Source organism: Epinephelus lanceolatus, chromosome 1 (assembly GCF_041903045.1).
Source record: "Epinephelus lanceolatus isolate andai-2023 chromosome 1, ASM4190304v1, whole genome shotgun sequence".
In the NCBI taxonomy this organism is placed as follows: Eukaryota; Metazoa; Chordata; class Actinopteri; order Perciformes; family Serranidae; genus Epinephelus; species Epinephelus lanceolatus.
In genome coordinates this window covers 38,831,939-38,859,035 of record NC_135734.1, presented here as the reverse complement: position 1 = coordinate 38,859,035, position 27,097 = coordinate 38,831,939, and the positions used below count along the sequence as shown (strand labels likewise).

General features: G+C 39.6%; 1 protein-coding gene across 1 annotated transcript in view; it reads left to right on the top strand.

Annotated features, from left to right (window-relative positions):
• The window catches only part of LOC117257486 (metabotropic glutamate receptor 4-like), a 284,509-nt gene extending 257,861 nt beyond the window's left edge, over positions 1-26,648 (top strand). The window contains exons 8-11 of the mRNA XM_033627717.2: positions 1,440-1,576; positions 4,432-5,367; positions 22,064-22,310; positions 26,330-26,648. Of these exons, the coding sequence (XP_033483608.2) occupies positions 1,440-1,576; positions 4,432-5,367; positions 22,064-22,310; positions 26,330-26,379 (1,370 nt within the window). The 3' untranslated portion in view covers positions 26,380-26,648. The remainder of the gene's footprint in view (positions 1-1,439; positions 1,577-4,431; positions 5,368-22,063; positions 22,311-26,329) is intronic.
• The last annotated feature ends 449 nt before the right edge of the window (positions 26,649-27,097 follow it).

Below are 27,097 nucleotides of genomic sequence, written 5' to 3'. Positions count from 1 at the left end.
CACAACAGGGTCTGTGGGTACTCTTGTGTAACCATCATCTCTGAAAGAGAAACTGCTGTTTTTAATTTTTTAGTTTTATCGTATCCCACTGAGAGCCGAACTTCTGTTTGGTGTGCATTTTTAATTTCTTTAATTGAGGACCCAGTGAGTATAAAAAAACGTTACATTGCCAACGATAATTAAGTCCCAATGTCTTCAAACAAGCACTTCCTAATTAAGGTGCATAGCTGGTTACTGTTGCTAAACTTGCTCAGATTTGTCGCCATATCAAACTATAAACATTATTAATCATAAATAAATAAGTTCAACCATATAATGTGATCAGGTTTTGGACCTTGTCCACTTTTGTATTGGGATCAGCTGTAGACTGACTTGGCAGAGATGGCTGCCATCTTGTTTTTACATTGGATTAGTGTATTGTGCTCTTACGACCACTAGATGGCACAAAAAAGTGTCTACGAACGAGGACAACAGGTCTGAGTTAATGAGAATAAGGTATAATGCAAGTAAACCCAAAATGTGATGTCCTCATATTGGGACACAGGGTTTCAGGAGGATATTTTAGAGAAGGCGGACATCTCTACAGTCGATATCCCCAACACTCAGCAACTCACACCAAAACAATGTAGAGTGATTAATAGCACTACAGGTAAGAGGAAAAACTTGATCAAAGTAAACTCTAGTTTGATAATCAGACTGAATTGCCTTTTTGTTTCACCTTATTCAAATTTCGACTTTCTGTTTTTGTGGTGGAGGTTGTAGTTGATGTTTTCCTCCTGCTGACATCATTTTCATTCAACACACAAGCTTTGGCAGCGGTTGCCAGGAGCATTTCACATTTTTTATGACAATCAAAAACAAAATGCTAATTTTACAAATCAAAAACTGCCTCAGTCTCATGCCACACTTTTCATGGATGTAGCTATGTTAATAGTTACCTGTATAGTAATATTCCATTCTTAATTCTGCCTACGAAGCTCTGAGCCGATGATTGTTTCTCCTGTCAGGGGAACAGACATCAATGAAAGAAACACCAGACTAGGTAAAAGCTAATGTGAATTGTTGGTCTGTAAAAAGATGTGTACTGTGGCCCGAGGCATCAAAATTATTCACCAGCCCAACCTCCACACCACACACACTGGGCAAACTATTTTCTGCAAAGGCTCAGAGTTGGCAGTGAACGTAAATCATATGCATAAGACTCGTCCAATATGACCATATATATGCTCTCATGAGGAAACTGTAGTTGAGAATAATAACGAGAGACAAGACATAACTTTCCAGATTCCAAAGCATCATTTTGGTTTCTAATGTAGTGGAATAATAACTGTGGTAACAATGACAACACATTAGTTTGCTTTCACAGATTCACGTTCACTATACAGAAAATAACTCAATGATGTGCAGTAAATGATGATGATGATTGTTCTCTCATTTAGGCATCGCTGGAAACCCAGTGCTCTTCAATGAGAACGGAGACGCTCCTGGACGCTACGAGATCTACCAGTACCAGATCCGAAACCGAACAGCCGAGTACAAAATAATTGGCCACTGGACGGATCAGCTCCATCTCAACGTGAGCATTGCCTTTTCTGTTCCATGCCCACACATCTTCACAAAAGGATCGGCGGCATTCAGCCTACAAGTGTTCTGTTTGTGTTAGTGTTTGCAGTGAAAATCTTTCTTTGAAAAGTTGTTTTCTCTCAGCTCTGCAGCTGCGTGTTTGCTCACTAACCCCTCCCAAACCATTTGATAGCGCTTAGTGCAATCTTCAAAGGTGTAAATATCCAGAGGGCGCTTTAAATGATTAACAGGGCGGACTGTGATGAAAAGAAAGCCACGAGAGCTTAAGGACAGACATATTTAATATCATCTCTCCAGACGGCATCACTGACTTCCAAAAAACAATACTGTGGGCAGGGAGTGTGATGAAGTAACGGTATTATAACAGTAAATTACATAAAGGAACCAAACAAATTATGTTTTGACAAAATGAAGAGGAAGCCTTGGGCATGCAATAGAGAGTACAATAGAACACATGAAGCAGCTTGAGAGGAGCTTTGCCTTCTTTACCTCTTTCAACAGCGTGTGCCGTGGAAGAAAAAAGAATAAATAAAGCGACGTTTGTGGTGGGCACCTACTGTGAAACGTGCCAGTTCTGACTCTAAAGCCGTATTTAATTAGTGTTCTTTGAGTTCTTAATTAAATGCACATTTAGAGACAAATTTACCGGCTTTGAATGAACGGTCACAATTGAATAAAATTGATAACATAACATCAGAGAGAGCAGACCCCGTTTGAAATGACGTATTTAATTTATCTGTACAAGTATGCTTGTAAAAGGAGAAAATCCACAAAGAGCAGCCTCCTGAAATGGAATTAATCTTTTATTTCTCTGATCATAGACAGCTGATTGATTTTTTTTTTTTTTTTAACACAAACAACTATTTACCAAAGAGAAACACTATGTCAGTTCCCTGCAGAGCAAACAATGGGTTTCCCCTTTTCTCTCGTGTCCTGCCCTTTTGATAATTTGACCTCACACTGGAAAATTTTGCTGAGAAACGCTTCATTTGACCCCGGTTTGCCCTTTCCCACCCCCCACCCAAATAGATAAATAAAGCCAAGTAGCATGGGAGGATACTAAAGGGTAGTTCAGGGCCCGGTTCAAACACCCACACAGCAAATAACATCTAGATTGTCCTTGACCTCCAGGGGTGCTAGGGATCTTTTTGGATCAATAAAGCATCACTACCTCAACATGCCACCATTTTTACAGGATACCGACAGTTTAATAATCCACACGTCTCTTCTATTGTGTCTTTGACTCTCTCTCTGCTTCCATTCGTCAGTGTTTACACGAGGTCCTTGAACTGCTTGATCTGCACGAATTTTGAGGGGAGAAAAATCAGAAATTGCTCAGCATTTCTGTTTTTTTTAAAAATTCGTGTCACAGTCTCAACAGCGGTGTGCCATCCCAGGGTTTCCCACACATGTATTGCGGCAGCCAGCCATGGTAACAACATCTGCCGCCTTGTATTGATTTTCTACATTATGAGCGTCATTAGAATATATATACAGTTCAGTCATGCATTGCACAACAGAGCGTACTCTGGGCAGTAGAACGGCAGGCACAGTGAAAGTGAAACTTAACCGTTTATTGTGCTGCGTCTTAAGCCAGTTCAGACCAAAGATTTGTGATGAGATGAGTTGAAACTTGCAACAACTTGCGATGTGCCGTTTTGCAATGTTCTAAAAACCTGTGGGTTCACGCCAATGCAACTAGAAAAGATGGTGTATCATCTCTATGCAACAACTCTCTGTCCTTTCACTCTTATTTCCAGCTTTTCAGGCTTATTTTGTGGCTGAATATAATTTGTAGCTTCTTAAAATATGAATGACTGTATTCATAATAAATACGCCACAATAATATAAATGACCAGCGCCAATTAATTAGCCAATGAGAATGTGTGTGTGTGAGGGAGCATAAGCACACACAGTGAGCAGCAGCAGCAGCAGCTACCCACTGTCCGACACCAGCACACTGAGGACGGAAACAGAGGGCTCGGCAGGAACAGAGCACTTACTGCAGCAAGAAAACGCACCGTCTGTGGTCATTTTGACTTGACCAGCGGACTTCACCACAAGACGATTGGCTGTTGAAACAGGTGATGCGCTAAACGTTCTAAAACCAGCCGCCGGCAATTTGACCAGCGGAGTGTCAGGTGACACCATCAGCCGGCTTGAGTCGAGCTCAGACGGCCAGCTCACACTTTTCTCTGCAACGTTCTAAAACGGTTTCTTGTCGACGCAAATCTTTGATCCGAACTAGACTTAAAAGTTTGCTTTCACTCGCGTCTGCAGCAGCTGCTCCTCTCATCCAGTCAGCTCTGTTTGGATCGGGTCACTGATCAATTATCCAGCCTGCAACTCAAACTCCACAAACTGAAAAGAAAAAAAGGATTCATGAAGAGTTCTGTGCTGCGTTTACAGACCCACAAAAACCTTCAAATTTAGAAAGCAGACACAGGATGAGACACAGGGACAAACACATACAAAAGTAGTGAGTTTCTGTGGTTACGCTGATGCTCTCACTCTGAAACTGTCTCTGGAGTGGAACTGTTTAAAGCACGTGAACATGGTTCATTATAGTAGTATAAGCACCGTAGCTCTCATACCATTCAAATGTTTTGTTGAGAATTTTACCTATAAGAGTGAGATGAGTAACCCTTCACTGAAAATAGAGACATTGATCACATCATGTATTTGTTCAGTAAAAAAATGATATTTGAAAATTTAAGTACAGCTCTTGAAAATGACAAAATAGTGCTTGAAAAAGTACTTGAAAGACTTTGAATTTCATTTTCATTTCATTACTTGCTGTATGACCACTGATTCATGTCTAACTGTGTCCCTCTGCCACCCTCGCAGGTTCGCACGATGCAGTGGCCCGGCGGAGTCCGTCAGATCCCTTCCTCAATCTGCAGTCATCCCTGTCAGCCCGGCGAGCGCAAGAAGATTGTCAAAGGCATCCCTTGCTGTTGGCACTGCGAGCGCTGCGATGGCTATCAGTACCAGGCAGACACCTACACGTGTAAGATGTGTCGCTTTGATTTGCGGCCCAATGTGAATCACACGGGCTGCGTTCCAATCCCCATTGTTAAGCTGGAGTGGAGCTCTCCGTGGGCAGTCATCCCTGTGCTCATTGCAGTCGTTGGCATCATGGCCACTTTGTTTGTAGTGGTCACATTTATTCGCTACAACGACACTCCCATTGTGAAAGCATCCGGCCGAGAACTAAGCTATGTGCTGCTAACTGGCATCTTCCTCTGTTACGCCACAACGTTCCTGATGATTTCTCCGCCTGATGTAGGAATTTGCTCCCTCCGAAGGATCTTCTTGGGTCTGGGCATGAGTATTAGTTATGCCGCCCTGCTCACAAAAACCAATCGTATTTACCGCATCTTTGAGCAGGGCAGCATGTCCATCAGTGCACCCAGGTTCATTTCTCCAGCCTCCCAGCTGGTCATCACGTTCACCCTGGCCTCAGTGCAGCTGCTCGGAGTGTGCATCTGGTTTGGCGTGGATCCCTCCAAGGCCATTATTGACTATGAGGACCAGAGGACGTCGAACCCGGTGATGGCTCGTGGTGTGCTCAAGTGTGACATCTCTGACCTGTCTCTCATCTGCCTGCTGGGCTACAGCATGCTGCTCATGGTCACCTGTACAGTCTACGCCATTAAAACCAGAGGGGTGCCGGAGACCTTCAACGAGGCCAAACCCATTGGTTTTACCATGTACACCACCTGCATTATTTGGCTAGCATTCATCCCAATCTTCTTTGGCACGTCACAGTCCACAGAGAAGGTAAGCCGACAACTGCTGCTGTTGTGCAGTTTTTATTTTCTTTTGTTAAAATGCTTTTTCTCCAGCTCATGGCAATACTTCAAGGGTTTTAGAAATCTACACAGCTACACAAAAGCTTCTTTAATACCAAATCAGCTTGTCCTTTTTCATTTCTGTGTTTATGTCTTTCTTTGTTTATTTCTTCTTGGTTTGTTCACAAGAATGTTATAAGTCATTAAGTCCATCTACTGAAGAACGGTACTTAAGTACAATGTTGAGGTACTTGAACCTTCTGTTCTGTGCTAATATGTAATTTTCCTTCCCTACATCTAAGAGAGAAATGTGCTTTTGACTTCACTGTCTATAGTTACTACGATAACGTTGAACGTTTGACACAGGTTGCCTGCATCTTCCACCTGTGGAAAAGATTATAGACAGAGTCTGAAAATAGGCATAACTTTAGTAAAGCAAAATATGTTTTTTTCTGTGTTTTTATCCCGTTTACCATTTGTCTTGTGACCCCTTGCGGGGGTCCTGACCCACAGGTTGGGAAGCACTATTTTAAAGTAATCAACAAAACTAATCAACAGTATTTAGGCAGTTACAATTAGCTCTACCTAGGACAGCTACATACAGTTCTGTTAACATGTTCATGCATAAAAAAAAAAAAAAAAAATCATCTGATAATATAAGACACTGTATTTAGTGTACCCAATATTTACATTTGGTCAGCTTGTATCACCTTTTTGTGCCGTTGTCTTGTGTAGTACTCCAGCAGACGAAAATATCAACAGCCAAAATGTCCGGTTGGAAATACACCAAATAATTAGATAAATTCATTAGTAGCATATCAAACAGCCTAATATAGTGTGACCTGTAAGACATGTTGCCATGGTAACTTAAATATAAACTTATATTATGCAGACCAGATTTTAGGATCTTAATAAAAGACGGATCTGTTTATTCACTGAAGCTGCAGAGAGTGCGTCACTGCCTCCTCATAGCATACTCCACATATGTGGGAGTCATGGTCTTTCTTTAGCGTGCTGGTGTAGGTGACAGCATCATGTATCATGTTCCCCAGGAAGACCTTTAACATGAGAGATAGGCTTCACTCCAAGCCCTGCTTGTCAGATGTCACATGGCTTGATGATTCCCTGGATATTATTATGGAGGACTTTTTAGGCTCTTTCTTCAAATATATGATTTGGTTTGGATATAAAGACAATTATAGCGTTTGTGTTTTATTGTTGTTTAAATTTAAGCTATTATGTCTATTTAAAATACGTATGTGCAGTAGTTATTTTATGTGGCCGGAATTTTGTAATATTAACAACCATATTGGTGATCAAAAAAAACAAAACAAACTGTGTTAACTCTGAAAACACTTTTGTCAGGAGCTGTTGGGTTTAAAGAATACTTTTACTTTGATAGTTATTACATGTATGAGTACATTTTGCTGTTTATACGTCTGTATCTTTACTTTTTTTATTATTATTTTTAATCAAGTTTTTATTGGTTTGAAAGGCTCGGTACATGGTATACATATATTATTTTCCGGGCATCCAAGAATACAAGGCACATATTTTTTATAATATGGAGGTGGACTACAGTGCGTAAAGAAACATGAACATTTAAGTTTAATAGAAAGTGAAGAAAACATGTTACACATATGTCCTCATACATCACTCTAAAGGATCACATAGTCACATAGCAAACTCATAATACTAGAATTACAAAAATAAGTACTTCTTACTGCAGATTTGTCTACTTTAACAACTGTAGTTCAGCATTGTTTAAATTTGTCCCTCAGTCCCACGCCGAACGCCAGTGTTTATTTTCTTATCAAAATATTCCACTCTGCCTTTATTTCATGATGAGAGCAATTTTAGAAATAAACCCAGCAGCTAGAAACAAAAAAAATAAGGGGTGTCATGTTGAAGCCTCGTGTTTCAAATCTACGAACAACCTACCAAATGTGGATACACAGTGTTATAAATGCGTTCTCTAATAACTGCACGCAGGCCTGTGACTCACTTCTGTGTGATGGCTGCATGCCACAGTGCATTAGAGACCACTGAGCTGTTTACACAAACACAAGCTCACACTCGTATTCCCGTGTCAAATCAGTGCGCCTGACCTCATGAACCGTGGACCTGGATCACATCCAGTGGGAGCACTGGGAGGCTACAGGTCAAGAGGGATCCAAAAGGGACATGGAAATGGAGGCTGGGCTTGGAGTTCGGGTTGGGTCTGGGTACAAAGCCAAAGGGGTACAACAATGACAGTAGAAATGTGTAGATCCAGTTGAAAGAGGTCTTTTGGCGGTGTAACAAAAGGGGCTCAGTGGCTACAAGAGAGGACAGTGGTGAGGGAAAAGCCTCATACTGGCAAGGAATCTATTGGCGTTGCCAGCATGGGTCTGACAGATGCAACAAATTAATCCTTACCTCCTTCCCTCTGGGATTAAACAAAACAATGTATCAAAACGCTGGCCTGGAAATCTGGCTGTGATAGTTACCTTTGTGGAAAAACCTTCTTGAGAGACAGAGAGTGTGCATTGTGTCACCCTCAGCATCCCAAAATAATTTCTATAGTCTACAGCATTGCAGAAAATATGCATATGACTGCAGCCAATTGAACAGCATTAATAATGCAGGATGTGACCAGTAGTACAATGACTTGTTTTCATATGCTGCATGTTGTGTTATCACCACTGAGTCCAAACTACTGTGGATCTGCATACTGGCCTCCTCTTCTTACCCCATAAATCTCCTGCTGTTAACACTAAAATGAGCAACAGCAGCTACATGTTGAAAACAACCCGAGACCTGCTGAGCTCGACCGTTACACTTACTGAAATACAATCAGGAAAATGTACGGAAACGTCAGCTACCATCATCATACGGTCTTGATCACCACACAGAGTAAAGAAAAAGCGGCCCGAGTTCAAAGTGCACGTTATTTTTTAATGTGACTGTTGCACATCTTAAGTCCTATGTCAACAGCAGCCATGGATATCAGCGAGTTCTTTGTTTAATCATTCCATCTCCTCGCTCTGAAGATGAAAGAGAATTATACAATCACACTGAGTGAACGGCTTTTTTGGAGGATGAGGTAATCCATTAGCTAGCGTGGCTTTGAATAGTAAAACAGAAGTGAAAAGAACTCTTTGAAGGATAAGTGAAGTCCTACTTTCTTCTTCTTCTTCTTCACCTCGGTTGAATTTAATTTACAAACCCTGAAAAACTTCTCCCACACAGTTTTAATGTAAGGCACTCCAAATTATATTAGTCACTCATTAATTATTATTTCCTGTGGAAAGTTGTACACACAATGTCTGGGAGATAGTTTCACTTTTATCATTTGGAAAACTTTTACCATTGCCCTGAGCGTTGTTAAGGTAAGACATGAAATAGGAGACAAAATGGAAATCTTGCTTCAGGGAAATGTCCTACATTTTTTTTCTTTCCTCATTTGAGAGAGAATAATCATATTTAATATATAACCAAAAGGCCCTTTGAGTGTCGAGTTGGAAAAAACTTAATTTAACTCACACTCTAATGTGGTTTAGTCTAGTCAGACCATGCAGCACGAAGTTACTTTGTTATTGTGGATGATCCTCCCAAGACTCACGACAGAATCCCCAAAAACCAAATGTGTTTAAGCTCAAGTGACAGAGCAAGCAAAGGAGGAGGTACTGTGATGCTGTTATAGAGACTATACCCATATGCTTCTGAAAAGGAAAAAAAATCTATATATATATTTTTAAACATGCCCACATTGTTCCCTAACCTTAACCTTAAGTGGTTACTATTGTAACCATGACAACAATGTAGTATTTTCCACCCAATAAGATCTTTCCTCATAGATATAAAATGAGAGCAGAACAGACATTCCCATTCAAGTCAGTGTAGCAGGATGGTCAAAGCGGCAGCCATTTTAATGTGTGCCGTTGCCATTGTAAACATTGGAGCAGGCTGACTTCTGTATTAACATACTAACTTGCGGCAAGTTGCGAACTCACAGAGGTATGGTTTTTCAGTAACGACCAAACCAGCAGTGGCGTAGTATCATTTTGAAATAAGAAAACTGTTACTTTTAAATTGTCACCCTAACTGTTATTTCCCTTTTTATTTTGTTGCCATTAATCATATGTTTGTTGAAATATGATGTAATGCTACTGTAGCTGCCTCCAAAGAGCGAGTGAGAGCTGCTGCTCTCAGCTGAGAGGCATCAAGAGACGACAGGGATAAACGGCGTGCAGATCAGCTTATTTTCACATCTAACTCAGTGAATTAAAGATTTATTTTAACTGAACCAGAGTTGGTGATTGTTGGAATAGTGGATTGACTAACTAGATGATCAACAGTATATGGAGGAGTTAAAAATTGCACAACCTTTGACATCTGCAGCAGTAAAATAATAATAAAAATACATTTTATTTGTATAGCGCTTTTCAAAAACACTCATAGACACTTTACAAAAACAGCTGAAAAACAAACTGAACAGGTGGGTTTTGACCAAAGATTTAAAGGAGTTTAAGTCTGTACAGTTACAGATGTGTTGGGGGAGAGTATTCCAGAGGGAGGGGGCAGCAGTGGAGAAGGCTTTGTCCCCCCAGGTGCTTGGTCCTGTGTGGTAGAGAGAGATTTGCATCAGAGGAGCGGAGACTGCGGGAGGGGGTGTGATGGTGCAACAGGTCAATGAGGTAAGATGGGGCCTGGTTATGGAGGGCTTTGAAGGTGAGGAGAAGGACTTTGAACTGAATGCGTTGAGGAGGTTCTGGAGGACGGGCCTGATATGGTCGCAGGACTGGGTGAGGAGACGGGCAGCAGAATTCAGGATGTATTGTAGTTTGTTGAGGACTTTTGAAGATGAACCATACAGAATGCTGTCGCAGTAGTCGAGTCTGGATGTTATGAATGCGTGAATCAGAGTTTCTGCGGTGGAGAAGGTGAGTGAGGGGCGGAGCCGAGCTATGTTTTTTTTTACAATACAACAAAATTTTGAGGGCTACTCCACCATGGTGCATACAATAAATACAACATTAAAAAAAAAAAAGAAATATAAATAAAACTATTACAATAAAAAGAGCAATAAAGAATAAGGTGCAGGAGTTGATGTTCAAGAGGTGGCAGTGAGTGGACTGAATTTGTTGACCTGTGTTTGTTTAGTGAAATTTTTGCATTTGGGAAGAAGCTATTTGTGAATCTGGTGGCTGTGGATTTGATGGACCTGTAACGCCTACCAGAGGGTAACAGTTCGAACAGGTGGTGTGATGTTATTGGCTCTTGAGACAGTGCAGCTGTTTGCAATGACTGACAGAGAGGGGAGGAGGCAACCAATGACTTTTTCTGCTGTCTTGATTCTCTGTAGAGCTGTTGTCAAGCACCTCAGTGAGGTGCCACTTCTTGATAAATTTACTTATAACTGTACTTCCACAATTCTGCTCTACTCGACAATGTGTCGCCACGTAGGCGCAGGCTCTCTTTGCAGTTAGTGTGAAATTCTCCTCTCATTTGTTGCATGCCACAACACAATGTGCAGAGTCGATGCAAAACAAATATGGTCAATCAACGTACGTGTTGTAGTGATGAAGTGAAGTAGGCTTATATCAGCGATCTGCCCATCGTGGCTGACCTCATTTATGTATATTTTTACTCGCACTTGGCAATTTGTGGGTACCAATTTTGGACCCTATAGTGCTTGTACTGAAAAAGCCACAGAACACGCCTCCAGTGACACAATGGGCTCATTGCTGTAACAGCCACAGGTTGACGACAAGTTGATGTTCTTCCCAGTTGTTTCATCTGTGTAGCCCTGGGTTGAAAATCTGATTATAGATCTGTTTTTCGATAATAGAGTATATAATTAATGGAGATTGTATTGAAAAGTATTGATACTATTGACAATCTCACTTCAAGCACATTTTGATGCTAATACTTGTATTCTTTTACACGTGAAAGATTTTTAATGCAGGACCTAACATAGTATCTTTACACCGTAGTATTCCTACTTTTAGTTAAGTAAAAGATTCTAGTACTGCTTTCATTATGATGTCATCCTGGTGATAGATCAATCAGGTCATCAGATCAAAAGACATTAACATGTATTATGTAGATAACAACATATTGTTGGATTTTACTGCCACACAATAAAGTAGCCAGCGTCACTGTGCTAGGCTCCATGTGAAAACAAACCCTGTGACTGATTCACTGAGCTGTTACATAAACAATGTTCTTATTTAAGGAATTAACATGTCAAAGCAAACACACCTCATAATCACCTTACTGTAAATGACAGGCCGCACAAAGCCTCACAGCCCACGTTAACACGTCTTTCAGAGCAATTAAATGCTCCACTTCCTCCGGGTCTTGATTTACCTTATCGAGCCGCCTATGTGCTCATCACCACTTTACAGCAGGCCCCTGCCTCAGCATTACAAGCACACTCATTTATTTGTCATCTGGTGCCAGGATAAATGTAACAAATGCCATGGGAGGCTCTCTCTATCATTCAAACAGGGACATCTGGTCTATCTGTGGAGCGTGATCACCGAGCTTTGCGCTAGCTTCAGGAATAGACGTGACACCTGCTTACCTGCAGAAACAGTCTAAATCAGCGGCTGCCTCAAAGACAGGAGGCAGGAGCAGAGGCGTCGGACAATAGCATGCATGGGAATGAGGCTTCAGCACAATAGGCTCAGTTCAAATTCAATCAGCCCACACAAAGAGGTCCTGCCATTACAGTGCATGAATGGACTGATGAATAGGATGGTGTTGTTTATTTCTCTATGAAGTCTCCATCACACTATTGGCACTGTCAACTCGAGGACAGAAAACTGCTGTTGGTGCACTAGTCAGACAGAGTGGGAGTTGCAGTGAGTTCAACGAGACCAGATGTCAGGCAGGAGTGCTACCTGTTACACCTCCCCTGGTCCTTTTACATTTCTCCCTTTGTCTCTTTTCAGTACAAAGACAAACAGCATTATTCACAGTAAAGTCCCACAGGCCCAATAATGCATAATGAGGATTGATGTTACGCAGCAGAGGGAGCTGAGCAACATCTTGGACTTGAGAGAGCAGTTGTTGCATTCATTAGGCCTACAGCAGAGTGGCCCTCTGGGTCTTGGCTGTTGACCTCTGGGTGCTCCAATAATGGGTGAACAGGACGTGAAGCTAATCAAGGCCAAAGAATTGTGATCTTTATAAATGACACACTCCGATGAAGCTATATTATTTTGTCCCCTAAGGCTTCTATTTGTTTATTAGCTTAATTAGAGCGCAATTATATTGAATTCTCATGCAGCAAGCCTCTCTGCTGAACATTTCCATAGCATGCTGAGAAATAACACAGCAGCTCAATGGGAGTTACGCTGTTTAAATGAATTTGATAGTTTGCATCCTGAAGCAGATGCTCTCCAGAGTCTCTGGTTGAAAATAGAATCTGTTTACATTAATTTACCCTCAGATTAATCTGACGTTACCAGCTATCATAGACGTTCTCACTCAGATGTGTTGCACTCTGCAGGCAGGGATGTGGGATTTCTTTAACTCCTCTCATCATATATGTACTAATGGATTGACATTGTTTCCCTCTCCTTCGAGTTCATAAATTATCACTGTAATACACTACCTCCCCTATGTTGTGTTTTGCCTCAGGCAGAGGCTCAGATCTGCTCATGGCAACCCTTTGATAGGTGTGTGGGATATACAGCAACTTGCTTTTATGAGCTCTGGCGTGTGCATGCTCAGGTGGACTGCAATCAGGAGGAACCAAATTAATGGACTGAAGACTGGAGTTGATTTGACACTGAAAACAAGAGTCCATTTGTAAGCAAACGCTCTGTAGCTCCATGAAGCAGTACAGTTGGAGGTTGTTTTTCTTTTTTTGAAAGAAATCCACTGGCACTTTGGTCTGTCTGAGCAAACACCAGACACAGATATACTGATTTTCAAACAAGGACTTGGCAACCATGCTTCTTGGTAGAATTGTGCTGTGACAGTGTGGTCCAATTGTTTTTTAAGGCTGACTGGTAACATGTTGGTGAAGATTCTCAGTCATCCAGGTCATGGTAACCTTAAGTGCTATATCATAGGCAACTGGACTAGCCTGTTTTTCTTGAAGACGTTTCACCTCTGATCCAAGAGGCTTCTTGAGTTCTAACTGACTGGTGTGGAGTCACAGGCTTTAAACTCTGTGTGGGTGTGAACCCTTACAGACTCATTGAGGTCACATGTGAGCTCTGAGTTTCAGAATCATTAAGGTCACATGTAAGTCACTTGTGACCTTAATGATTCTGCCTGGTAAGTTAGCAAGGCCAGTACATCAGCAAAGACTAGCTTAATTAAGATATTTTGTACTGGTGTATATGTCAGCTGAGAAGTAACAACAAATTGCAGTACAGAAATGCCAAAAATATATTTGAGGTCATTTAAAAACATTATCACTATTATACCTATTTACAACAAAATTTGCACCTGTATGCAGGGTTTTTTTAAACTTCGGAAAACCTTTAAAAATAGGCAATAAACTCCTTTCCCATTGCCCGTAGACCAGCAGAGGAGTATGCCCTTCTAGGTTTTTCTTTTTGTCCCGGTGTGTTATGTTCGACATCTTATATGGGCCAGAAAAGGAGTTAGTAAACAGTAGAAAGCAGCATGGAGGCCAGTGTAGCTGTTATGGTGGTTACTTGTGGTTTTTACATCTCTTCCTTATTGAGTCTCTCTCTCTCAAACTCAGTGCCAACTAGTGTTGCACAGTATACCGGTACTAAAATAGTACCGCAGTACTAGAGTATTCCAAACGGTACTATACTGCATTTGAAAAATACCGGTACTTTGAAATTGATTCAATTCATTAATTTAGTTAATTTATTTTACTCATTTATGCACACAAACGCCTTTCTTGTTCCTATTGGAGCACAGATTACACAAGTGGTGTGTATGACAACACCTGTATCAACATTCGCAGCAGGCGCACGTGAAAAAAGACAAGAGAAAGTCTGCCTCGCAAAGGGAGACAACACGAGACAACACCAACTTGGTGGAACATTTGAGTTACCAAACCGTGACGTCCGTACCGAGGTACTAACCGAACCATGATTTTTTTGGTACCGTTACACCCCTACTATTTATTGAACTAAAGGTTTGTATCCAAAAGGACTTTTCCTTAGGAAAAGTACTGAAGAGTATCGAAAAGTATCGAAATTCATATTGGTATTGGTACCGAAACAAAGATTTTGGTATCGTGACAACACTAGTGCCGACTAAATTTTGAATGATGTTTGAGCTCTGCTTGTACAGAGACGAACAGTATGTTGTGGCTACCCGTCATTACACTGCACTGGAAAATGGGCAGTAATTAGCGTGTCCACTCGGATGTCGCATTTCCATCGCTGCCGATTGGAGCTGAAGCTGATAAATACCCGTTACTGCTGCAGAATCAATTGTCCCAGAAGTGAACGGCAATTGTAACCTTTACCATTAAATACAGAAGCCAGGTGACTGCAGATGTTAGTGGGTTTTTGTCCAGTTTTTATTTTACTGTAAAATGTCACATTCAGTCCGAGGCTTTAGGATTCTCAAAGATTCTAGTGAAAAATCATTGTTGAGAATTTGTTATATGTAAAAAAAATAAAAATAAAAAAAAAATAAAAAAATACCAATATATGATCATCTGATTTTTGTAGATCTCAAAAATCACTACTGGCATCAACCCTAAAAATACACCATTATTCAGACTCTAACAATGGACTTGGACTCTATTTCCCATCTTTTGTGTCTAAGTGACTAATAAAGACTGCAGTTTTTGAAACTTGTTCAGTATTGAGCGACAGGGCTGCAGTGTAACCAGGGCAGTATCACACTGTCAGGTTACATCCACTACAAGTGCTTTTGCCACAGAAAGGCTCCAATTGTTATTATAATAAGTGTCTGACAAAGAAGTAAAATGTTTTTCTTAACCTGTCATTTGATGCAATCTGTTTGTTTTTGTCTAACCAAGTCTTGTTCAAGGAAAATTCTTGAAATCTCGTGAATTGAGTTGTTGCAAGACATTAACAAACAGACCAGATTACAGCTACTCCTACCTTTCTTGCATTTCACACAGCACTTAGAAAAAATGTGAACATCCACAACTCCCGCCTCCCTCCAAAGGCCTATTCCCCCCTCCTCCATTAGTCCTCATTACGTCTATGATAGACGTAGGCGTTGCCAAGGCAACGTTAGATACACAGAAGAGGAGAGCGAGTGTAACGTTACAACACAGACAGTCAAACGCAACCCCAGATTTTTAAAACTCAACCGGAGTCAGTGATGACTGATGAGTTTTAGAATAAGGTTACAGTGCTAACGTTAGATAGTAGCGTTAACGTTACTAGTAAGTGGAAACGCACAAGGAAGATAACTTAGGCTGACATTAGCCATTAGCAACTGGATGCTGTGTTGTCATATATAACGTTATGGCCTTTGTTACATTAGAGGCAAACTAAAAATACCTGTCCAGCAGAAACTCTGCGACTATCTCGTCCCTTTTTAGCTCAGGATGGAGCTGCATCAGTCTTCGTCATCGCTCGAAAGCAGAGCCGATGTTGACCCGAGTTTTGGCTCTTCCGGCATCAGTTGGAGTAGTTACATCAGTCGGAGGTCTCCACATGGGAAAGACAGACAGGACGCTCGAATGCAATGATTGGTCGGAGTTTTCTTAGAACCATATGAGAATGGTATAAATATGAGTTTATATTTCCGGTGGAATTCATTTACATTTTAGTGCGCCATCAGCTTATTAATAGCATTTTAACCTAAACAAAGAAAAGCATAACATTTCCAGAAAGGTAGGTAAAAAAAAAGGGTGCATAACTGTGTGGGTTCCTCTCTGTAACATTGTCAGACACTTGTAACACACTATGTAGTAACAACCTGAGCCTGTCAGTGGCAAAAACAAGCATTTTTAGTGGACGTAAAATAGTGATGCATAATTGTCCATAATGATTTGGCCGCAGCTCTGTCGCTCAATACTGGACAAATTAAAAAAAAAAAAAAAAGTTGTCTCCATTAGTCACTGAGACACAAAAACATGCGAAAAATAGGGTCCAGGTTGAAAAATACAAAAGTTTAACCTGAACAGTGCAGCACAGTTCATTGCATTGAACTTTTAATTTCATTATTTTCTATTATTTTATTCTTATATTTTCATCCTGATACTTTTGCTTTAATTTGCCTTAATTCTAAAGAAATAATATTTAATTTTAACTTAAGCTGAAATAAGTAGTTCATCAATCGTTGAGCTAAATGACAGAAATTAATTAGCAACTATTATTTTGGTAAAAGAGTGTCTGAGATCCGTTGAATATCTCTGCGTTCTGGACTCTCAGTCATGCAAAATGATATATTTAATAGTTTAGTAGACAATGAATTTACAAAGCAGTCTGCAGATTAATTGATTTAAATATCTTGACACTAATTTAAGCTATATCTCTGAGCGCTATTTCAAATTATGGTTAATTAACTCATCTTTGTTTGTCATTCTTCTGTCACTATATAACAAAATAAGCTAAGTGACCCAAAGAATGGCTTTTACTCTTGGTTGAAAGGCCACAGAACATTTTTTTCCCTGTTTATGTGAGTAACAGCTTGGGTTCAACAGTCCGTCCCTGAGGCAGCAATGAACTGAGCCCAGAGCAGTTCACTGGTTAACACTCCCTACAGCTGGGGGGGGACCGCTGCAGCTGTCCCTCCATCATACAGCCCCCATTCTTCCATTCTTCTCTCCAGCCAGCAGTCCCACAGCGTAGCAGCACTGGCTGAGATGAGATGCAGCCAGTATGAAGGGAAAGCACCATGGAGAGTCACAAATAATAAAAACAAACAAGATATTCAAGCAGAGGGCACATCTGGGGAGCTAAATGTTACTCTGCTTTGATGAAAAAACAGCAGGGAACTACGGTGATAGGAGGTGGAGGGGTCACACGGCTGCTGATGAAACCTCACCGTGTCAAAAGTAAGACATACTACTCTAAAGGCAGAATCGTATAAAATATTTACAGTTGAAGGTACAAAGCGTGTGAGCGACCGCGTGCATCATGGCTCCAGGAATGTTTCATCCTGATCTGCTAGCATGTGTTGAGATCACATATTCAGTCATCAATGGTTTGATTACAGCTGTAAATCAGTTCTCATAGTAGCCTAAAAACGATAACACTGGGGCTGTGCCTGAATCAGAATTGTTTTGATTTTTAATATTAGGATTTAACTTTGCATTCCTTTTTTTTTTTTTTTTTGGACATGCACTGTTTTCATAACGCTGGCTGTGTCCAAAATCATTCACTCATTTACTACCCAGGTTATTTTCTCAGCGCCATTAAATACGTCATTGCTGTCACACAATTAAAACATGTCATATTAGCATCAGTTGGTGAACCATCCATAACAAATACTGACATGCATATTTGTGATAAACATTAAATTATACTGAGCATATTTTCCACACAGTATTTTGATTCGCTGCTCTGCTCACATTAAACACATTATTAACGTTACATTGGCAGACAGACAAGAGGAGAGAGAGCAGCGCGGTTGCAGCCTGTCCTACTAACAAAAGTAATTTTCCATCTAAACTTTGTGATGTTGAAGTTTGTTTTGCCAGTCAGTCATGTAATTACTTAAATTTAATGTATAACGTCATTCACGCATTACAGCATTGCGGCACAAATCAATAGAGACCCAGCTCGCTAACATTAGCTTGTGTTATTAGCCCTACTCTGTACAGTAACTGTGAAGCACTAAAGAAGATCAGTTGCTGATTTACTTTTGTCTCTTCGGTGGCCGATGATGACACATTAAACTGACAGTTTATTACATGGCAAAGAAATACTGGTAAAACAAACTTCAACATATGCGGTGGGCAATATGGCCCAAAAATGATATCACGATATTTCAGTATTTTGCGTATTTTTACATTATTCTTGGGGATATGACAAATATATTAAAATATGTATATATGTTATTATTGATTTTAGAAAACAGTACCATACCACAACTATCACACATTCACATGTGTTTTTTTGTCGAGCCGCAAGCCGCACATAGGTTTACATTACCAAAGGTTTATGACAAAATCACTTGACAACACCAACACCCATGTGAGCATGGCCAGAGAGGAGAGGGAGAGACGCTGTGCTGCTGCCAGAGGAGCCGCTGAATGAGTTCCCTCTGAGCGATAAGTCGCGAAAAGAGTCTGAGAAGTCTGGGGCTGTTCATAAAACATTCAAGATGCCCATGCCAAACAATGCAACAGTTTATTCCACACTACTTAAGCTGCTCCTCTTTTTCGAACCACCGTGGAGTCGCTGATAATTTCACTTTCAGCCATGCTTGCTGCCATGGGTAACAGTATGATGTCAATATGTCAACAAGTCTAAATATCCCGAGTATCATGATATGAATTTTTCATATGATACTGAAAAATATACCGGTATTATCATAAACACACTCACAAACTCCATTCTCAGTCCAGATGCCAGGGAGTAGGGTGGGGGCGTCAGCTAGCTAACTTACCTCATTGAGCTTGTCTCATGTGATTTGATAAACAGAGAGACAGAGGGCACGGCTGAGCAAATCAATGCACCTAAATACTTAAAAAATATCAATATGTGCACAAAACAATATCGACACCTCAACTTGAAGAATTTCAGTTCAGCTGAGAGGTCATCAACCGATGAGTCAACTCATCGACTTTCAGGTGGCAGCCCTAAATAATACGCCTGCTCATTTCCTCTGAGATTTAGATCATTGTCGCCCTGCAGCAGTGTGTTCTATTGAAAATCTGCTTGTCCCTTCCTACAGAGAAAATCCAGACATGTGGCCTCTGGAATACTTTTTTAATCTAAAGAAATAATTCTGTTAATGGTATATTTAGTAAACCGCCTTTAGAAGACAGAAACTGTAAGTGTGTCTTATTAAATGCTTTTAAAAGTGAAAAACAAACAAAAACAGCTTCAGCTTGAGGCAGAGTGAGAACCTAAAGTGTAAAAGAAGTACTGATAGTTTATGCTGTTTCCCATAGCAACAGATGCAGACCAGATGCTGAAGCGTCAGGCTGCAGAGCAGGACTGACTTTGTTGCTTACTGATCAAATTTGGATTAGGAGGTTTTTAGACATCTATAACCAAGTGAGAATAACTACACTGAAACTGTATCTGTTTCCATGCTTGAATAAATAATGTACTGGAGGACATATGATACATTTATCTGCATACTAAAGCCCAATAAAAAACAGCTTGTCATGTTCTCATATAAGAATATTTTCCCCTGTGATAATGATGCATCTCCTGTCCACGTTACTGTGTATATATATATATATATATATATATATATATATATATACCTTTGAAGCCCTCTAAGTCCTTTAATCAGAGATGTACTCTGAACAGGGAACACATGACAGGAAGTAGTCTGCCTCAAACATAATTGTCATGTGCAGTACAGTTATAGTACAGTAGTGTAAGATGTTCTTTTTAGCAGCAGTATTTCTCAAATCCCAAGCAGCTTAATAATGATTAATAATTAGATTATTGATCAGCTATTTGTGAAGGTATTTCCTTGAAGTTGGCGAGATGTGTCTTTGATGTATCTTTCCGTATCACTCCCCGTCAAGCTTACAACAACTGGATACTGATTAAAACTAAAGTTGGTCAGAAGTATGTGATGAGTCATCGCCCATCTTAGCTACTCAGTGAGCTGTGCTGCTTTTGCTGAATTTGTGCGATGATGTGCGGATTGGAAGAGTGGGAAAATTTCCCATTATTCCCACTGCTACACTTTAAAAAATGCCCTAAATTGTAGTTAAGTTATTGTTTTTTCTTTTTAATTATTTTTGTTTTTTCTTACATAGTTCTAGCAGTTCATTATTTTTGCAGGGTTAAGCCTGGAGGGGATCATGCATGAGTGTACATATGTGTGAATCTGTGTATCCGTCTTTTTTTTTTTCAATCAATCAATCAACTAATCGTCATTAGTTGTTGCATAGAAATTATACAGAGTGCAACTCCAGTGAAATATTAACATTAGCTCCTTTAAGTTGTGGACTGTAATTTAGTCAGTTTTCGTCGTCTTTCAACATTGGCTGATGTCTTGTAATTATCCATGATTCCAGATGGTTCTGGTAATCCATGGTTCCTGGTTGTGGAGGGACGCAGCTAACTACTGCACACAGCAAACTACTGGACCAATCAGCCTAATATTTTGTGTACAGTCAAGGCTGTTTGCTCAATAACCTCTTGCAGTTGTGTTGATTCAAAATTGTTGAGAACCTGTTTTATTGACCATTTTAGACTGTCCTTGACTGCCGAAACCTCTCTCTTTTTAACTATTGTTAATACCTCATTTGTTGTGCTGTAGCCAACAGGCGAAGTTGATACTAGTAAAAGTTTACTTACGGATGACATGGATCAAAGATTTGTGGCTGATTTAGTTATTAAAAATAAATTCATGCTCATAATTGTATGAATTCACATACAGGGCCTGTAAAAAAAAAAAGAAAAGAAATCAATCTGCTCTGTGTAAAGCGCCGTGGCTCTGTCAAATATAGATGCGTGTATTTTTGTGATGTTTCTGAAACTTGCTGCATTGCGTCTGCTGATATTACAAGAATTGTGTTGAGGAGCCACAATCAGCCTGGGCAGCCGCTTGGTCGCCTGGCTTCATTCTAAATCAGCTGATTTGACTCTGCTGGTGTTCATGTTGGATTTTGTTTGTTTGTAACTGTTTGTAGTCTGTTGACACAAGCTATAGATATCATGTCAAAATCAGAAATACTTTGTTGATCCCTGGGGGGAAATTATTAATCTCTTAGAAATTCACAGTATCACACAGGCCATCTTAAATGTTGTTTTTCCCACTGCTGCTCGTAATTATGGTCCAAACAATGTGATGTGACTGATCATTTTACTGTTATCATAGATGCTAAAGCAAAAACACTGAGTCTGAGACAGTTTGAGTTTCTGTTGTGGAAAATGTTTGGATGCACTGAAGTCTGCAGTATCATTAAATTGTAACTTCCGTAACACAACTTGCAAAGTAATTTCTCACAGATGGCCAATCAAGCACTCACAACATAGCATGATGTATAGAAATAACACAAGCTTTCCTTCATCTGTAATGCCTCCCTGAAGATGACTCATTAATTTGCTGCAGCTTTGCAAACAATTAAAATGGAATGAGTGAGAGTGATACCCAGTGTTGCCCTCCCCCATGATTCAGAGGAATTGACCATGTGTAAAATTTTCACGAGCTTGTTTCTTTTTTTACGGGCCTGCTTGTTATGAGTCAGAATAGGATCCAATCGACTGCTGTTAACAGAATCTGTGTTCAGGCTGACGTGATGGCCATATTAAAACTAGTATGGCAGAAAATTAAACAAACAAGGTGGCCTTGGCTGGTTCGGCACACGGGACGTAAAGGCAGATGAGATGCTGATTTAATAACACCACTTGCCGTAAATAGTTTTGAAGCCTTTAGTTGACACAGTAGAAACTACTTCAACAGCTTGGCCAACTAACGGGTCATTGGATGCTCTAATTACAATGATACACAGCAGATGTCACTTGTACTGTACAGGTCTCTACCCATATAGGAAAATCTGTAAAATCCAAACAAAAAAAACAAAAAAAGGTTTCACTGTTTGTGTTTTTCATGTTGGTGTTTTTCTCTTGCAGATGTACATCCAAACAACCACGTTGACCATCTCCGTGAGCCTGAGCGCCTCAGTGTCCCTCGGGTTGCTCTACATGCCGAAGGTCTATGTGGTTCTCTTCCACCCGGAGCAGAATGTGCCCAAGCGCACACGCAGCCTCAAGGCTGTGGTTACCGCCGCCACCATGTCCAACAAGTTCAACCCCAAGGCCGGACTCAGACCCAACGGAGAAGCTAAGACTGAGCTGTGCGAAAGCCTCGAAACACAAAGTAAGTATATGCATGCTAATGAGGAGGCCTGTGACTAAGAGCCGACTGTTTCTTTTTTTTTTTTTTAATCCAACATGTTTTGTCCTTCAGTGTCAGTAAATCAAAGAAATTGATTCAGAGATATGAAGCAGAGTAAAAAATAATTACTTATTAACAGATGTGTGGCATGTTATTTAACACTTCATTGAATCCAGTAAATGTGCCACTGTTGTTTATTTGGTGGGAGGCGAGTCAGGAGGAAGCGTTACAGGATTCTCAATTATGTGTGTGGGGTGGTGAAGTCATGATGAAATGGATTACTGTTATCAACACAGAACAGTTTCTGCAGCTCAACAATACAACTGCAGTTCTGCTTCAGTACAACCTTAAAATATGACAAGTTAAACAATGATTTTTTTTCATTGTCATTTTCTTTTCATCATCATTTCATTAAATGTAGTGGTTATATCTGAAATCTGACATCTCATGCTTTAAAGGACCCTCTCCTTTTGACTGTTGCTCCCTTTAATCACACCCCTCCTGCTGAAAGAATTAGTTGATTAATTGAATAGTGAGAAAAGGAAAAGTTAAAGTGATGTCTTAAACACTGATGACTGGGTTTTTCTCTCCTGGTCAAACCTTTTTTTAGGTTAAGAAAGAGACATTTTGTGTCACATGCATCTCAGGGTTGTGCTAAAATGCTAATGTTGACAAGTTGGGCGATCAATAGGTCTAATCTAATTAGACTCTAATTAATTAATATAAGCTAATGATTAACATGTAGAAAATGTCAGAGGACAGTGAAAAGGCACATTGTATTTTCCCAGAGCCTAGTGTGACCCCTTTAACTAGCGTGTTTTTTATTGAGGAACAGTCAAATCCCCCCAAAGATATTTAATTTTAATCATATAGGACTGAAAAAAAGTAACAAATCCTCACATTAAAGCAGCTTAATTCAGCTGCCAGCATTTGGTATTTTAGCTTGACAAATGACAAGAATAATGAATCAGTTATCAAAATTCTAAGCCCTTAATTTAGTGTCAATCAACTAATCAATTTGCCCATTTTTTTCAGCTGTAGAGATGTAGTTTAATGTAATAAAAAAAAAAAAGAAAAAAAAAAGGACAACATTTCTATGCTCTAAATTTTGCAGCTTTGCTAGAAAATTAATACTAAAATAAAAAACCTGTAGAAAAATCAGATGGGAAAAAAAGAGACTAACTTAGAGGTCAGATAAATGACATAAATTTAAGACATAAATGACTTCACTATTTAAAATCCATAAAAACTGGTTGAAGTCATTTATGAGGCCAAACTTCGACCAGGTTCAGCTTCTGTAATATAAGAATTTGGATCTTTTTTCTGCTTTATATTCATAAAAAATGTATATCCTCAAGGTCTGGACAAAACACTTAATTTCAAGACCTCAGTTTGGGCTCTGTGAAAACATAATGGACATTTTCCACTGTTTGACATGCTACAGAGGAAACAACTAATTGAATAATAGTCAATATGTGATCATTAATTAAAATCATTGTCTGCAACCAGAGATTCAAGTTATTGTAGATAATCAAAGGATGTTTGACTCTCCATTCTGAAGCAGCTCAATCTCTCAACATGTGCCTCCTCCTAATTGCAATAGCAACTAGAAAAGCACTCATAGAGCACAGACCTTCACCAAGCAGCTCAGATTTCCCGCCATTTTATTATTTTATCCACTTCGCTTCAACCGATCACCACCAGTATTTTAGCATCTGTTCCTCCCATTATCAGCCTTTATTGAAAATTTCATCAAAATCCATTTAGAACTTTTTGAGTTATTCTGCAAACAAACAGACCAACGCCGGCGAAAACATTACCTCCTTGGCGGAGGTAATAAAAGTGCTTGGTGCTACTGTGTCACTGACACACCAGTGAAGTAAATAATGACTTCAGCAATTTAGTCAGCAGAAATTACTCATGTGATGTCCAAAATGCTCTTCCTCCGCTCGCCTCAGGCAGGGAAAGGTTTAAATCGGTCATGTCTGTCAACAGAGATGCATCCCATCCGTCTGGCCTGTCTTAACAAGGGAATTGAGCCTATTGTCACACATTTTAAACTTCTGTTTACTCTTTACTTCTCAGCAGGAATGAGAAATGTTTTCCTTCATAGGAGAATAAAAGAGCTGACAGTGTATTTATGGTGAACACAGAAAACAGAAATCAATACAAATATAATGACAATGTAGTAACAATGGCAGGCCCATCAGAATAGCTACATATAAACATACAGTGCAACATTAATTCATATCCTGCTTTAAGTATCTCTGGAGGGTTAATAGGGCCTTTTGTTACAATAAGTGTTGAGAAGGCAGAGGCGCAGAATTGATAGCCAGCAGCAATTTATCCTGATGGGGTTACTGTTTACAGGGGCTGTACAGTGCATGGCTATTTGAATAAGCACCATTTGTCATTGTCATCGCCACTGTGGATATATGGCTTGATGAAATTGAAAAATTCCTGTCTGGGCCAGCTCCTACTACTGCCAAGATCTGGTGGCGATATGTAAGGATTTATCTGCTCCACCTCAGTGAATCAGCTAACACGGTGTGGGGAGACAACTGGAAAGTTAAGGCATGATAGCTGAAGGAAAAGGAGGTGTGATTGGGGCAGTCGGATTCACTGAAACCCCTGTCTGCTGTAGGTAGTACAGGCATGTATTAAGGGTAAAAATACAGCCACAGAGTTGAGGATTTTGGATTTATTTTACACTACAGCACAAGGACTAAACAGAATTCTTAAATTCATTTTATTAACATGTTACACCATTTGAAGACCCTTTCCAAACATTTTAAAACCTCATTGCCACTTGAAGTTCTAACCAGTTACATCAGCAACATACTTTAACTAATATACTATAAGTTAAAGTAGCACATCTAAAAGTCTTTGTTTGTGGTAACCACTCTGGACCACTGTCTCAATGCAACATAATTCTGACAGACAGTTTGGGAACAAAGCACAAAGATATTCCTGATGAAGGACTGTATGTTAAGCAAGGTAAACATGATGAAGAGCTAGTAGTATGTACAATCTACTAGCTACTAGCTAGTAGATAATATGCCATACAAATCAATGTATAGTATGTCCTTCAAAAACCCATAAAAACTCATACTATTGTATGTCATAAAATGCATAAAAATTCATAATACCGTATGTCATAGAAAAATAATGCAAAAAAAAGAGTCATAAAAAATGTGCAACAACAGAAACTAGTATTAAAAGTATATAGTATAGTATAGTGTATGCCTAAAAATGCCATGAAAGTCATGGTATAGTATGTCATTAAATGCCTTATAAATAAAATATCATAGTTTTTATTTTGTCATACAAAAAAACAATAAAAAGTCATAGTATTGTATTTCATAAAAAATGCCAAAAAAGTCATAGTATAGTTTGTCATTCAAAATGCCATAAAGAGTCAAGTATGTAAAGTATGTCAAAACAAATGTCATGAAGGGTCATAGTATAGTATGTGGGGAAAAAATGTCATAAAAAGTCATAGTATAGTATGTCGAGAAAAAAGAGTCAAAGTCATAGTATAGTATGTCAAAAAAAAAGTCATAAAGTGTCATAGTATGTCGAAAAAAAAGTCATAAAAAGTCATAGTATAGTATGTCAAAAAAAAAAGTCATAAAGTGTCATAGTATGTTGAAAAAAAAGTCATAAAAAGTCATAGTATAGTATGTCGGGAAAAAAAATGTCATAAAAAGTCATTGTATAGTATGTCTAGAAAAAAAGTCATAGTATAGTATGTCGAAATGTGTGTCTTGTGTGTCATAAAATAGGTCATAACTACTTAAGACCCCATGGACATCCTGTAAACAGCAACTGAACAAATTATTTGCCATTATCTGACATTTCACCTTACACTTGCTACATCAGGAAGCAAGGCCAAACACAACACCCACATGTCCTTCAGAAGTTCCTCTTATCTTACAGGTCACAACAGTTCACCTTTACTCTGTTTAACTCCCAGCCTCCCTCTCATTCTTCTCTTTCAGCTTTTTCAACAAAGCAAACCTACATCAGCTACAGCAACCATGCAATCTAAGGGACAAATCTTCTTATCGTAATTCAGGATTTTCCACCTTGACGGAGAAAAACATGCAGTGGAGTTTCACACAGCTGGCATAAAAAATGGATGTGTCATTGTACGGGTGGAGATCACAGAAATGTTGCCCAAAGACGTGACGTGGCGAGGAGAGACCACGGGAATGGACAAAACAGGGGACCAGAACAGATAACAGTACAATTGCAAGGTTCCATCTTCTGTCTGCCTCACAAGAATACACATTAAAAAAAGAAAAGAAAAATGAAAAATACTTGCATGGCAGAGGCCTGGAGACTGATGGATGGAGCTTTCTTTTTGAGTGTTTACATTTCAGCTATGCCCCCTTTCAAAGACTTCTCCTTCATCTTGAGCAGTGCTGACTGAAACTGAACTAAATCAAGAATATGTTCAGGTGTTCTCAATGTCGTCTGCCAGTTTTAAAAAACTGTAATTAATCTTAAAAACCCTCAAGGCATCACAAGGGATTAATCAACACCAAAAAGGCATGAAAACATGGTCCATGGATTTCTAAAGGGGGAGGGTAGGGTTGTGTTTGTTTTTATTTCTAAATGTAATCCAGTCTCATGAGTCAAATGACTGGAAATGGCGATCATCTCAGCAACGCAACAAATCTGTACCAGACTCCATGTAATTTTTTTTCCCCCTCTTCCAGGTTTCCACTGAGTCAGTGATAAGGACTACACATATAAGATGGTCT